The following is a 12,220-nucleotide window of genomic DNA, read 5'->3' as shown; positions in this document are numbered from 1 at the left end:
CGCTGCCACCTACCGGCTGCGGAGCGCCTGCAGCGTGCCCGCGGGGCTCGGCCGCCGCTGGGCGGGGGGCCGGCACACCGCTGGAGTAAGGGCACAGCCAGCCCTCGCCCTGTGAAATCCCCGCTGCTGTTGTGGTCACCGCTACCTGCGCTGAACGCAGGCAGAGCGCTTCGTGCCCGCAGGAAGGGAGCGATGCTTGGGCTTGATTAACTCCGGGGGTTGATGGTGCGTTCCGCAGGGCGTTCCTATGAGTCAGTGCTGCCTTACTGCCTCTCCTGGCCCTGTGTAGGAGCTACGCTGGAAAGCCAACAGTCAGAGAAGTACCGGGTTACACATAATCCCCATTTTTTCACATGGAGAGACTTTTGTACTTCAGACACTGTAACCAAATTATGTCCAAGAACTCATAACATTACCACAGAGGTGACATTCAGCTAAAAAGGCAATTTCCAGGTTCTCTACTTCTAAAACACTGCTTTAGTGCTGCTGGCTCAGGGACTCACTCAGAACGTGGTATTCATCCTTTCTGCCAGCACTAACCCCTCCCAAGCAACTGCACTGCTATTATGAGATTACAGATTATTGTCTAGGTTGAAGTTTGGTTTTAAGAAAGCTGTTTTCAACAGCTGGAGAGCCTTTGTGCAGCATAGGTGGGCCAATAGGTTTAAAAATGCTACACCACTTGCCTCTTGAACTGCATGCACAGCTGTGGAGAAGGAAGTTAAACTTCCATTCGAATTAAGAGGTGAATGTTACTGATTTCAGCTGTTTGACGGTAGTTGCAAATGAGAGAAATTAGAGAAGTTATAATACACCTGAGAATAAAGTGAGGTTATTAAAGGAGGTAATGCAGCGTTGGTGGTGGCTGCAGTAGCAGGAAGGGCTTTGGGCTTTTGGGGAGGAGGCTTGGGTGTGTATATTTAGACTTTTTTAAAGTGTTATTTTTATTTTTAAATGTGTTCTCTGTTGTGTTTAGGCTGCTAAAAAATAAAGCTATGAATTCTGTTGACATGCCTGTGTCTTATGGGCTGAACAGAGACCAGTTTTGCAGGTACTGCACCAATACAGCTTGTACCCTGGGGATGTAACATATCTGTAACCGCAGTGAGTAAGAAGGGGCAGAGAGTCAGCATTACGGATACTTAGCATGTATGCAGATTTCATTGTTGTGTCTTTATGTTGTGCATAGGGATAGGTAACTGAACTCTGGGTTGTGGGAGCTTTAGTTGTTATCACAGAATTCTATGGAACAATAAGTAAAATTTAGAATTCCACTTAAGTTTCATGCCAGAGTCTGAGGCTGTAGTGATATCACTATAAGGCTCCTCTTCTGCTTTTAAAACTGTCTTTGTTTGTGAGTAGTAACAAAGTTTATGGTAACATTAAGTATGTTTTTTTAATTCTGTTAGTACTGTATGTTGCCTTAAAGCCCTTAAATGGCTTATTTTGTTGGTTTCCATAGTGTTTTTGAACTCATAATTGGCTTTTACTGTCAGCTTGGTGTAGTATCAATAAATTAGGCCTTCCTGCCTGCCAGGTCTTGTATGAGAAAAGTCATCTTAATGTTATAACTCTGTATAGAGTATGTCTTTTTTCTTAATTCTGATAGGGTTTAGCAGTTGTGTTTAAAACTAATTCACAGAAGTTTAAATACTGTGTAGTACTTCACTGGCTGACGAAGGTGCATCTCCTGACATTGTCACACTTGGAGCACGTCTTTCAGTCAGGGAGGCACAGCAGCGCTGATACAAAGTGCAGCTGCTTCAGTGGTTGGTGTTACAGAAGAACCCAGTAAACGGAGGTCGAAGACCATGTGGCTCGATATGCTCTGCCCAGCGATGCCTCCTACCCTTCCCCCAAAGCAGCTGGTAAAGCTAACCTACCTAGCGGTCACGGATCTCCTCTTTCTGCGGAGCTATTTTACGCTACCGTTACCCTTTTCCTGCCTTTTTTCGGGCCGGCCGCTCGGAGCGAAGCGCTCCCCTCCCCGCCGCCCGCCCCGGAGGACCGTGAGCAGCCCGGGGGAGGCCGCCGGGGCTCGGGGGGCCCTCCGGGGGCGGCGGGCGGGGAGGAGCCGTGGGGCGGCCGTGCGGGAAGTGAGCTCAGGCGCACAGGAAATCCCGCCCGCGCCGCGGCCTGTGTTTGCGCTGCGGGCAGAGAAAGGAGCCGAGCGCCTGCAGCGGCCCAGCCGAGCCTGCCGCACGCCCCGGGGCCGAGCCATGTCTGACCAGGTACGGTCGCCCCCGGCCCGGCCCGGGGAGCCGCCGGCGGAGGGGAAGGAGCGGCGGCGGGGGGCCGCGCGGCCCCGGGGGGCGGCGGCGGAGCTGCCCGGCCGCCCCCTGCGGACCGCGGGGCCGGGGGACTCGTGTGGGGGCGCCCCGCTCTCCGCCCCCGGTCTGCTCCTCGGATGGGGCCGGGACAGCCCCGGGAGCGGGGCTCCGCTGCGCAGCAGCCGCTTCCTTTCGTTTTCCGCTTCCCGGCCGTGCGGTAGGACGCTGCTCCCCTGGAGCTGGCCTGGCCTGCCAGCTCCTCCGTCGCCTGGGGAGCGAAAAAGGAAGGGGAAGAACCCAAGCCTTCCCCGTTCGGCATTGCCTACATCAAACCTCCAGTCCTCCAGCGGGACCCTGTCCTGCCCTCTCTTCTCGTGCCTCGCTCTGTTGCTGCCGGTTGCGACTTCCCAGGCAGGGACGCGAGTAGTTGCTCGTACGGCAAGTTCCTGCCTTGCTTGGCACGGCACACATACAGCCCTTTGCTGTATCTATGGCTTTAGGCTATGTGGCCTGCTGGTGGAAAGTTAAAACAGCATTCCAGTTTTAATTTGTGTTCTGTTTCACTTGATCTCTTCTATTGCTTTCAGATGGCAGTGGTTTTTTAACGTTGCCGTGACAATCTGAATTTGGAAAAATCCATGTCAGTGTGTACAAAGGTTTCCTGCAATGCTGTGAAGTCGAGAATAGTTTCAGTGCCAGCCAGGAAATTAAAAGTATCCAAAACTTAGTATATACTGTGCCTCGTTAGCAGAATAACCTTGATATGTTGTGACCCGTGAATAGAAACCAGTGCTGTACATGCTGGTGGTTTTCTTCCCCTGACCCCTGCCTTTCAAGCCCCGTGCAGCTCTGTGGGTGAGGGTGCTATTGCCTCTCTCTGTCCCCGAGTGTGCAGCTATAAGCACAGCTTGTTGCTGAAACTAGTTAGGGTGCGCTTCCTGTGTAGTGAAATGCACGAAAGTGGCTGCATGTGAAGGAAAAGTAAATTCTGAACTAGATTTTGTAGGCCTGTCTTCGCATGACCCATTCTGTAGTGCTCTGCGTATGTGAGCTAAGGCATGTTTTAACACAGAGCAGCTTTCATTAGGTAATTCCTTTTCCAGCCCAGTCCTGCTAAAACACATACATAACATATACGTGTTTGCTCTTTGGAGCTGCTTGAAATGTATAAAATTCACTGTATATGTTGTCCTTTTTTGAGTACGTATCTTAAAGGGCTTTGGCTAATGACCCTTATTTATTTATTTATTGGAGAGAGATAAGATAAACATTATCATATATTGTATCACACTGTTGGGGGGACTGTGCAACAAGAGCTAAACAGCTGCTGAAGCATCCATGAAATGTACAGTAATGCAGAACAGTAGGTCTTATTAGTTTGTTTATCAAGCCCACTGGAATAACAGATTGCCTAGAATTGTGCATTGCTTACTATGTCTTCCTTGGGGACCTGGAATTAAGTTCTTAAGATGACACCATTTGTCCCTAGTTGTAATTTTGGCTTGTCCTTTTAGGTATAAATCAAGAAGTGTACTTGATTTAGTTACTTTGATTCCAATAGGAAATTAACTTTTTTGATAAAGAAAAGTACTTGTAAAAAGGGCAAACTTCAAAAAACACATAGCTGCTTGGTGGGATCTTGGCAGAGGAAAAAAAAATCCCTACCATGAAGAATCTTGGGCTGTTCTTGCTCTAATTGAATCTAGATGCAGGCATTTTTTCTTTTCACGTACTGCAAATACAATGCTATGTAATTTCTCATTCGTGTAACAAATGTAAGAGTTTATTTGCTGGGTTAGGAAGTGTGTTGTAATCTTATTCCTTCTACAATTTTGAGTTTAAAAGTTCTAAAGTATACTGAGTATGTTCTTTGTAAGTCTTGGACATTGAAGTTTGAGCACTTCAGAAAACTGGAGGAGGAAATCCGCAACCTACAACTTTTACAATGCTTGTTTTGTGGTTCTGTTAGCTGCAACAGCAAATACCTGGCACGCTCAATGCATTTCATCCAAGAAACTTCAGATGTTTTAAGGTCGTGAGATTGGTGTTGATAGCAATGTGAGATATTACTTCATGTTGTGCTATTTAGGTTAAGCTGTGGGACAAAGCCTTTAAAACTTTAGGGATCTGATGTAAAGTTAGAACTTAGCATTGTGGTATTCCTGTGCTGTTTGTGTGGTGTTTTTTCCTTTTTTCATTTAATGTAAGGTTTCGTGATGCCCCAATAAACACTAGTTCTTTTCACAGTGCGAGTAAAAGTCTGGAGGTTTGCTTGTGGATTGTTTATCCGGGATTTTGTTAGCCAGTGGTAGTAGTTTAGTAACTTGCACTCTCCTTGCTTTCTTTGTTCTTAAGTGTGTTTTGTTGTTGTTGTTACTGGCTTTACCATTTGGCATTGACTGGCAGTATAGCTAGCACTGACAAAATGCAGGGAGCTGTTTCAGTCTTGATGGGTTTTGTACTCTGGTTTCAAACCTTTTGTTTTTAAAAAAACCAAACTTTTTGGTCAATATTGGTTTTATCCAATTTCTCTTTTCCTGAAATTCTGTCTTTACCCTGATTTTTGTGGGTGGGAGGTTTCTGGGGCTTTAAACAAGCACCTTTATGGTATGGTGTTTCAGGACTCTGATTCCCTCTACTTTTTCTACGGTTTGCAGCTTTCCCTATTAATTCTTGGTACTTGAGTCTTCTTTCCCTGAGAGTGGGGATCAAATATCTTACGAATCCCTCCTTTCCAGTTGTATTGGCCAGAGGTGCTGTTATAGTAGTAATGATATTTTGTTATACCTTCTACAAGATGATTTGTTTGGGAGGGCTAAATAGGTCAATGGTACAATGCCTAGAAGTGCATGAACTATTACAAATACCTCTACTGTTGGGATAATATGCTGCTGTGCAATTCAGTTCTTATGCAAAGGTAAACTAAGTGACTGATAGGAAATGTCATGTAAAAAGACAGGATGTTCTTATAAATTCTTCAAGTGATAGCAAGAACAGGAGACAATTTGTTACATACTTTGCATCAGTAGAGATCTGAATCTTTCTAATTCCTTGAGGTTAGTAATCGTGCATGTAGACAGTAAAAATGCTGTCTGTGCAAGTTATCAAAGCAGGTCTCAGGTTATTGTTTTGTTTTTTTTTTCCTCTGAGTCAGGACTGGAAGCCAGCATATCTTTATACCTGAAAATAGTCCCATGAGATTAGAGTTCAGATATGATAGAAAGGAAAAACTTTGGGGAGCCTGGTTGCTGTTACAGCTGAAGACTCCTTTAATGCTTCAAAAATGACTTGTTTGGAGACCTGAGAGAGTGTTTAGTTTCTTGAAGGCTTGAGGTCAATTCTTGGTTTGAGCTGGAAGAGTAATACATCAGTCCCAGCAGTCCAGGTTGTGCTGGGTGGGTATTTAAAAAAACAAAATTCAGGCCAGGTGGAGTCCATGATATTTCTACATACTCAGCAAAAAAGCCCCAGTTTAGGAAAACATAAGCCTTAGGTACCTGTACGTATTCTGCTTATTTTGTCTACTGTGATAAGCAATAGAATATAAAAGGTAGATTTGAAATATGATCAGCAGGGTATCATTGTTCCTTGGGAGGTTTTTCATCAAGCACCATCTGGATCTGCGGCAGTGTCTGCGTAAGACCTCTTTGTGTTGTAATGGAATGTAACCAAAGGCCTTATCCAAAATATGTAGTGACAGGCAAGGAATAGGGTTAATAATGCCTGATTTTTGGCTTGTCTGATCTATCAGCAGTGAACATGAAAACTTTGTCCTTGATTCATGCCTTATAGAATGTAATACTTAAACCAAGTTGAAGAGCATCAGTGCTTGAATTGTTGAATCAAACTTGCGTGTACAATTAATTCTTATCCTGGAAAGATATCAAAACATTGTAGTTCTTAGAAGTACAACTTTAACTTTTAAGAATTAATCTTGTAACAAACATGCCAGAAGGATGCTGTTAATTGATATTTTTTTGTCGTAAGAGAAAAGGCAGCTTACCATCCTTTTGAAAGCAGTAACTGCTGTTGATGCAATTAGATGGAAAAATGTTTCACGGTTCACTCCTCACGCTGATACGGTGTCCTAAGTGTTTTCTGTTTACTCGTGCTGTCCATTTTTGTCAAGTATCTGAGTCTCTTGGTACGCTTGCTATTTTTTTGCTGACTGCTTGATTAGGAGTTAGTATAAAATCATATTTCTAATTTCTGCATGTCATCTTTTCAAATGATCCTTCTCATGTTCTTCGTGTTCCTTCCATTTTAACTTCTTGCGTGCAGACAGCCTATCGTAATTCTATGTTACTATTTTCACACACACAGGAAGTACCTTGAATAATTTGAATTTAATACAGCAGCCAACATATTGTCCAGTGAAAATAAGTGTTGGATTTTGATTACAGATTTTTGAAATGTTTTTTTCTTCCAGGAAGCAAAGCCTTCAGCTGAGGACTTAGGAGATAAGAAAGAGGGGGAATACATTAAACTGAAAGTCATTGGGCAGGTGAGTTTTTACATAACTGACATTTGGTGGATGCTGTGAATTTTTGAGTTATAGAAATGAACAGATGGAAGTTAATACGTTCAGTTCTTCAATGCTTATCTTCCCCTCCAACCCCCAAAAAAGCTATTTACCAGTTGCTGGTAATGTGTTAGCATCGTCTTAACTTCAGGTCTTTGGAATTCATGTACCCTAACCGTGAGATCAACTCTCTTAGATAGGAATAGGAAGAAGATTTTGTTGGTAGGCTTGTTGGTAATAAGTGGTGAATTACAGGTCTGAACTTAAGTTGTTTGAATAGATGTCCAGATACTTCTTGAACAGAATTCCTTTTCTGCAAAGAACCCCGAAATCATTTGATTTAACTCAATTTTGTTTGTTGGAGTACTAGTGTGGTTGCTAGGCTGTTGACTGGAGACAGATGACCTATAGTAGGACTGACTTAAACTAACCTACCTCTTGCTGGTTTAATCAGCAATGACAAGAACACGTTCAAAAGCTAAGCGTGACCCACGAGATTTTTGAGCAAAACCTTTTGTGGTCTGTTTTATCTGTGGCCATTTTGACAGATGTAGTTATTCATACCTTACAGCTGGTAGAAGGGACTAAGGAATAATGAAACCTAAGATTTTATTTTAGGTTAGTGTTCTGTTGCCAAGTCAACCTGTATCTTCTGGATAATTGCTGTAATTGATCAAGGTTTCACATATATTTGAAATGCAAGTTTTAACTTGTCTTTTGGAATCTTAAAGCAGAAGTCCCCTGCATATGTATGTTTGGATTTTCTAAGAGTATCAGCTGGTTAAAGAGGGGAGCACAGAGTGTGAAACAAGTATGGTATTTAGTACTTTTAAATCCAAAGATGTCCGTAGTGAGCTGAAGGTTATGTTACGCCACCTGTTTTAAAATAGAACTTCCTGCAAAAGTAATGAATTGAGTGCGTAATATGAACCTCTAGGATGACTTAGCCCCTAAGGTATGCACAGGGATAGTTAAAATTGTGTAATGAATGGTTAAACTGTTCAGTGCTAGTTTTATGTAAGTTTTTATCAATGAAGGTCTTAAAATGACCATAGATAAAATAAGTAGTTACTAGAAAGAGTAACTTTTTTCCTTCCTGTTCTTAGGACAGCAGTGAAATTCACTTCAAGGTGAAAATGACAACGCACCTCAAGAAACTCAAAGAATCGTACTGTCAAAGACAGGTTTGTGAAACAATGATACTGAATACATAGTGGCTGTTTAGAAGTTATCTTTTAAAATGCCCGGACAGGAGTTTATAGTTACTTTAAAATTTTCTTGATCCAAATGAAATTCCCTTAAAGCTGTAGAAGACTGCAGCTTAAGATGAGGGCAGCCTTAGACGCTGTTACTATCATTAATATGGTCATCAATCAATGCTACCTGTTATGCCCTAAGCGGAAGAAATACACAATATTAATGGTTGATGTAGGTAAATAGTAACTACTGTTCTAGGACAATAACTTCACTTCCAGGTTCTGTGGCAGATATTGTGGATTCACTGCTGCTATTTCCAGCAGCCCTGGCCTAGTTTGCCTCCAGCTTTGGGGATAGATGCCTTGTGCGGCCTTTTCTTGAGCACTCATGTTGTAGTTCACTTTGTATATAATATATATGACTATATTCAGATATAATCATATGAAATACTTTTTTATTTTAATACTTTGATACAAATTGAACTTGTCAATTCTGTAGAAACACCTTGTTCACATCAGATTTTCAGTGTTTTTAAGCTGATATCTGCATGCCGCTATACGGTTTGCTATCCTATTAGAGGAGGAAAGAAAAGATTAAATATCAGATACTTGTAGCCAAATACAAATTCTTAAAATTGTGATTCATCAAAGAACTTGAAACTTGAAAAAAAATACTGGAAATTATTCATGCAGGACTCTTACTGACTGGAAATGCATGTGTGCAGATTACTTTCAAGAAATACATGCTTCGACAGACACAGCTAAATCTGTCTCCTGGGCTGAATTCTGGAGAGTTGCTGTTTTTGATGTCACGTAATCTTTCTCTTAGAGGGACCACAAACATTTCTTCCAAATTGGCCAAGAGGGATTGTTGGAGCAGTGTGAAGAGCTTTTCCTTCCTTCCTATGAATTGTTACACCTAAAAATTTGCAAGCAATACTTGAGATGTAATTGATGCCCAAAACAGGTCATATTTCACTTGTGTTTGTTGTGCTCGTAGAGTAAGTGGAAAGAAGAGAAAAAGGTGAGGCGTTCAGTTTACTTACTGGGGTGAAGTATGGTATTCAGCTTTAACACAGGCATGCCGTACAAAACAGTACAAAACAAAGCTGAGGAATCTTCCCAGTTGTTGAGCTAGAACTCCAGTGCAACTTGAGAATAAACATGCAGTTCAGCACTATCATTCTCCTTGAGTCACTTAATAGTCTACATGGGGGCAACAGAATAGCTGAGCTCCCTTTGTAACAGGAACTAATGCTTTCCTTTTTGGCTTTCATGTGTGATGGTTTTCTTGAAAATGTTTTCTTATGAATACATGCAAGTTTCAATTGATTTTTCTTGTGTGTTTTTTTTAGGGTGTTCCAATGAATTCACTCAGGTTTCTCTTTGAGGGTCAGAGAATTACTGATAATCATACCCCCAAGGAGGTGAGTTTCTGTCTAGAAAGTGTTACGTATAGAGAGTTCACTGGAAAAACTAAATACAAAATTGGTTAGTTTATCTGTTCTGCTAGCCCGTTCATCTGATTGAAGATGTTTCTTTAAATATAGCCAACTTTCTTAGACTATATTTAGTCAAATGTAGTCTGACTATACTTGTCGGACTAGAATCTTTAAAAAGGTTTATACACGGGTTAGAAAAAACATTAATTGGACCTACATGTGTAACATTCCCTCAGAAGGGAGGGTGTAGTTACTCAGCAGAGGAAAAAAGACTAAGGGAACTGGTCAGTTGTTGAGATAGACCTTCAGTTTGGCTTTGGAACAAATAAGTATTTAGTTCACGTTTATTAGATGGAAGTGTAAATAAACAGAAAATAGGTTAGTTCTGCTGTCCAGTGACTTTTACCAATTGCAATGATAAAGCAGGAGGAAAAACTGAGTTACAATAATGAGCTTCTGGAACAAATTAGACCAACTTGTGCACTGTGAAATTCAACAAGCTATTTTCTTTGAGAGAACAGTTGTAAACAGGCTTTGAGTTGCAAGTTTTAGGTCTTAGCTGTCTTGTGCTATAATAGCGTGCTGTTTATAAGCCACATGGCTACACAGCTGGTGCTACTATGCAGTACTATGCATACTGCACTATGTTGTTGGTTATGTCCTTGTGCATCTATTACCCAAGAAGGGGTTACGAGAAAAGTAGAACTAGCTACTTCCAAGCTGGTGTGTACTGCTCCACAAGTAGATTTAGATTTTCCAGATCAGATTGTTGCTTTGACTTTGGGATGTGCCAAGATGTATATGATTAAAGGAAAAAATAAAAAATAAAAATCATGAGTGATGGGTAGTGAAATATCAATTAAAAAATTTATCACCCCTTTGTCTTTTGACAAATTACGATGGGACAGCGCAACAAAGCATTGTATAGGTTGTCTAGGACCTGCTCTGAATAATAACAGATTACACCAGATTTATAACAATTGTGCTGTTTTTTCTGTTCTCACAGCTGGGGATGGAGGAGGAAGATGTGATTGAAGTTTATCAGGAACAGACGGGGGGTCACTCAACAGTTTAGATCCTTCTGTTTGTTTTCTTTCCCCTTAATCCTTTTTTATTTTTAAATAATAGTTCTTTTGTAATGTGGTGTTCAACACTGAATTGAAACTGGCACCCCATCTCTGGGAGTTTATTTTCAAGCGTCTGGTATTTTGAATTCTCGTGCTCATTATACACTATTGTTTCTGTTTTCATTGTGCTGAACTTTTGTGATCCAGCTGCAACCCTGCTCTCCTTTTCCCTTCTGCCCTCCCCTTTAGAAATACATGTACACACATGCATTTGTATGTTCACTAGGTTCGTGCATTTCAGACACGAAGGTTGTAAGATCTGCCAGGTGGGCGAGTGTTCTTAATGACTTCCATATCTGCCCTGAAGTTTTGATGTGTGACTGTTTCACTCCTGGACTATAACTTTCAGTGCGAGATGAAGTTTTTCAGAACTAAACTGTGGAGAAATTGTGTATCCATAACTCAGAGCTATTTTGCTTAAATTGTGCTGATGGCCCAGCGAAGAAGATCAGAGTTGGAAGTGGAAAAGCTAGAACTGTTGTCATCTGTACGTTGCTCCAGAGATGGCTTTGCTGAAGACATAGAATTGAAAACCCTAATGATTCTTAAATCTTGTCAGAAGATCCCAGAAGCATTTTAACTTCATATAGCAATTAGTACATGCAGGTATTCATGCAAGGATGTTCGCAGCAGACAACAGGTGTTACTTTGACACTCTTGTTTGTACCTTTTGGCCTGGGACGTGGGTTTTGAATGGACATTGTCTGTACCAGCTTCATTTAAAATAAACAACAAAAACAATTTTATAAACAATTTGTATTTTCTTTTTAAGTGTTTGGAAATGAGTAAACATGTGAAAAGTGATGATTGGGGCACGCTTTTCTAGTACCTCTACATTGAAGGTAGAAAAAGTTGCACTCTGTAAGTATACCTCGTATAAAAGCATTTACTTTTTTCTACTTGCCCAAGTAAAATAGTTGTGCTTGGTTTGCAGGGGACATATACTACTAGCTGTTTCTTGTCATGTTAGGGAATATTCACGTAGTTATGTACTGCTTCACTTCATGAACAAAGGTTAGGCTGAAAAAGGCAACTTGGAAGGAAATACAAGGACTGTTTCTAATGTCTACATTTCATATGATTATGGTACCATTGAATAATTTCTCTGTGGTGGATGACGTGAAAGTGTGAAGATAGTACATGAGGCCTCACTGAGGGTCCACTTATCTAATAGCTGGTTGGAGGTTCAAAATAGTCAGTCTGAGAACCTGTGATTGGGAATGAAAGCTCAGAAGATTATAGGCAGGGCAGCGTAGAGAAGGTTTCTGCACTCCTTGCTTCTGCTTTTCAGCAGATATATAGGACTTGTTCCTGGCTTGGTTTGTAAATCAAGTTCATTTTATGAATGCCAAATTCATGTAAAGGCCCATGTTAGTGCTGGCATACTTGGAAGAAGTTGCAGATAGGTTTTGAATGATCAGTTTTTATGGCACTTGCTGTAAAGCTATAAATGAGTTTTCTTTCCTTCTGTTTTTTGTCCTATTTCTGATCTAGTAATACTTTTGTACCCATAGTTGCACTAAGAAATTTTTTTAAGATTATTTTTTTTGTCAGGAATGTCAGAATATGGGATTTTTCAAAGTATTCTATGCAAGTCAATTTTGGAGGCAAGAAAGAATTGCTACTACGTGGTAGAGTAACATAGCTTCTTTCAACTCATCTC

At 41.3% G+C, this 12,220-nt stretch overlaps 1 protein-coding gene across 2 annotated transcripts; it reads left to right on the top strand.

The window, feature by feature from the left end:
- The first annotated feature begins 201 nt into the window (after positions 1-201).
- Positions 202-11,310, top strand: SUMO1 (small ubiquitin like modifier 1). 2 transcript variants are annotated; one of them, XM_013171723.3, is made up of 5 exons: positions 202-225; positions 6,700-6,774; positions 7,899-7,976; positions 9,344-9,415; positions 10,437-11,310. In XM_013171723.3, exons 1-5 carry the CDS (start codon positions 223-225, stop codon positions 10,503-10,505), a joined length of 297 nt encoding a protein of 98 aa, XP_013027177.1. In that variant the 5' UTR covers positions 202-222; the 3' UTR covers positions 10,506-11,310. The 2 variants fall into 2 exon arrangements, with proteins under 2 accessions (XP_013027177.1, XP_047903067.1); XM_048047110.2 differs by lacking the exon at positions 202-225 and adding an exon at positions 2,075-2,231.
- The last annotated feature ends 910 nt before the right edge of the window (positions 11,311-12,220 follow it).

This window comes from Anser cygnoides, chromosome 6 (genome assembly GCF_040182565.1).
Source record: "Anser cygnoides isolate HZ-2024a breed goose chromosome 6, Taihu_goose_T2T_genome, whole genome shotgun sequence".
Taxonomy (NCBI): domain Eukaryota; kingdom Metazoa; phylum Chordata; class Aves; order Anseriformes; family Anatidae; genus Anser; species Anser cygnoides.
The sequence above is the reverse complement of the archived record's forward strand: the minus strand, read 5'-3'. Positions and strand labels throughout refer to the sequence as shown.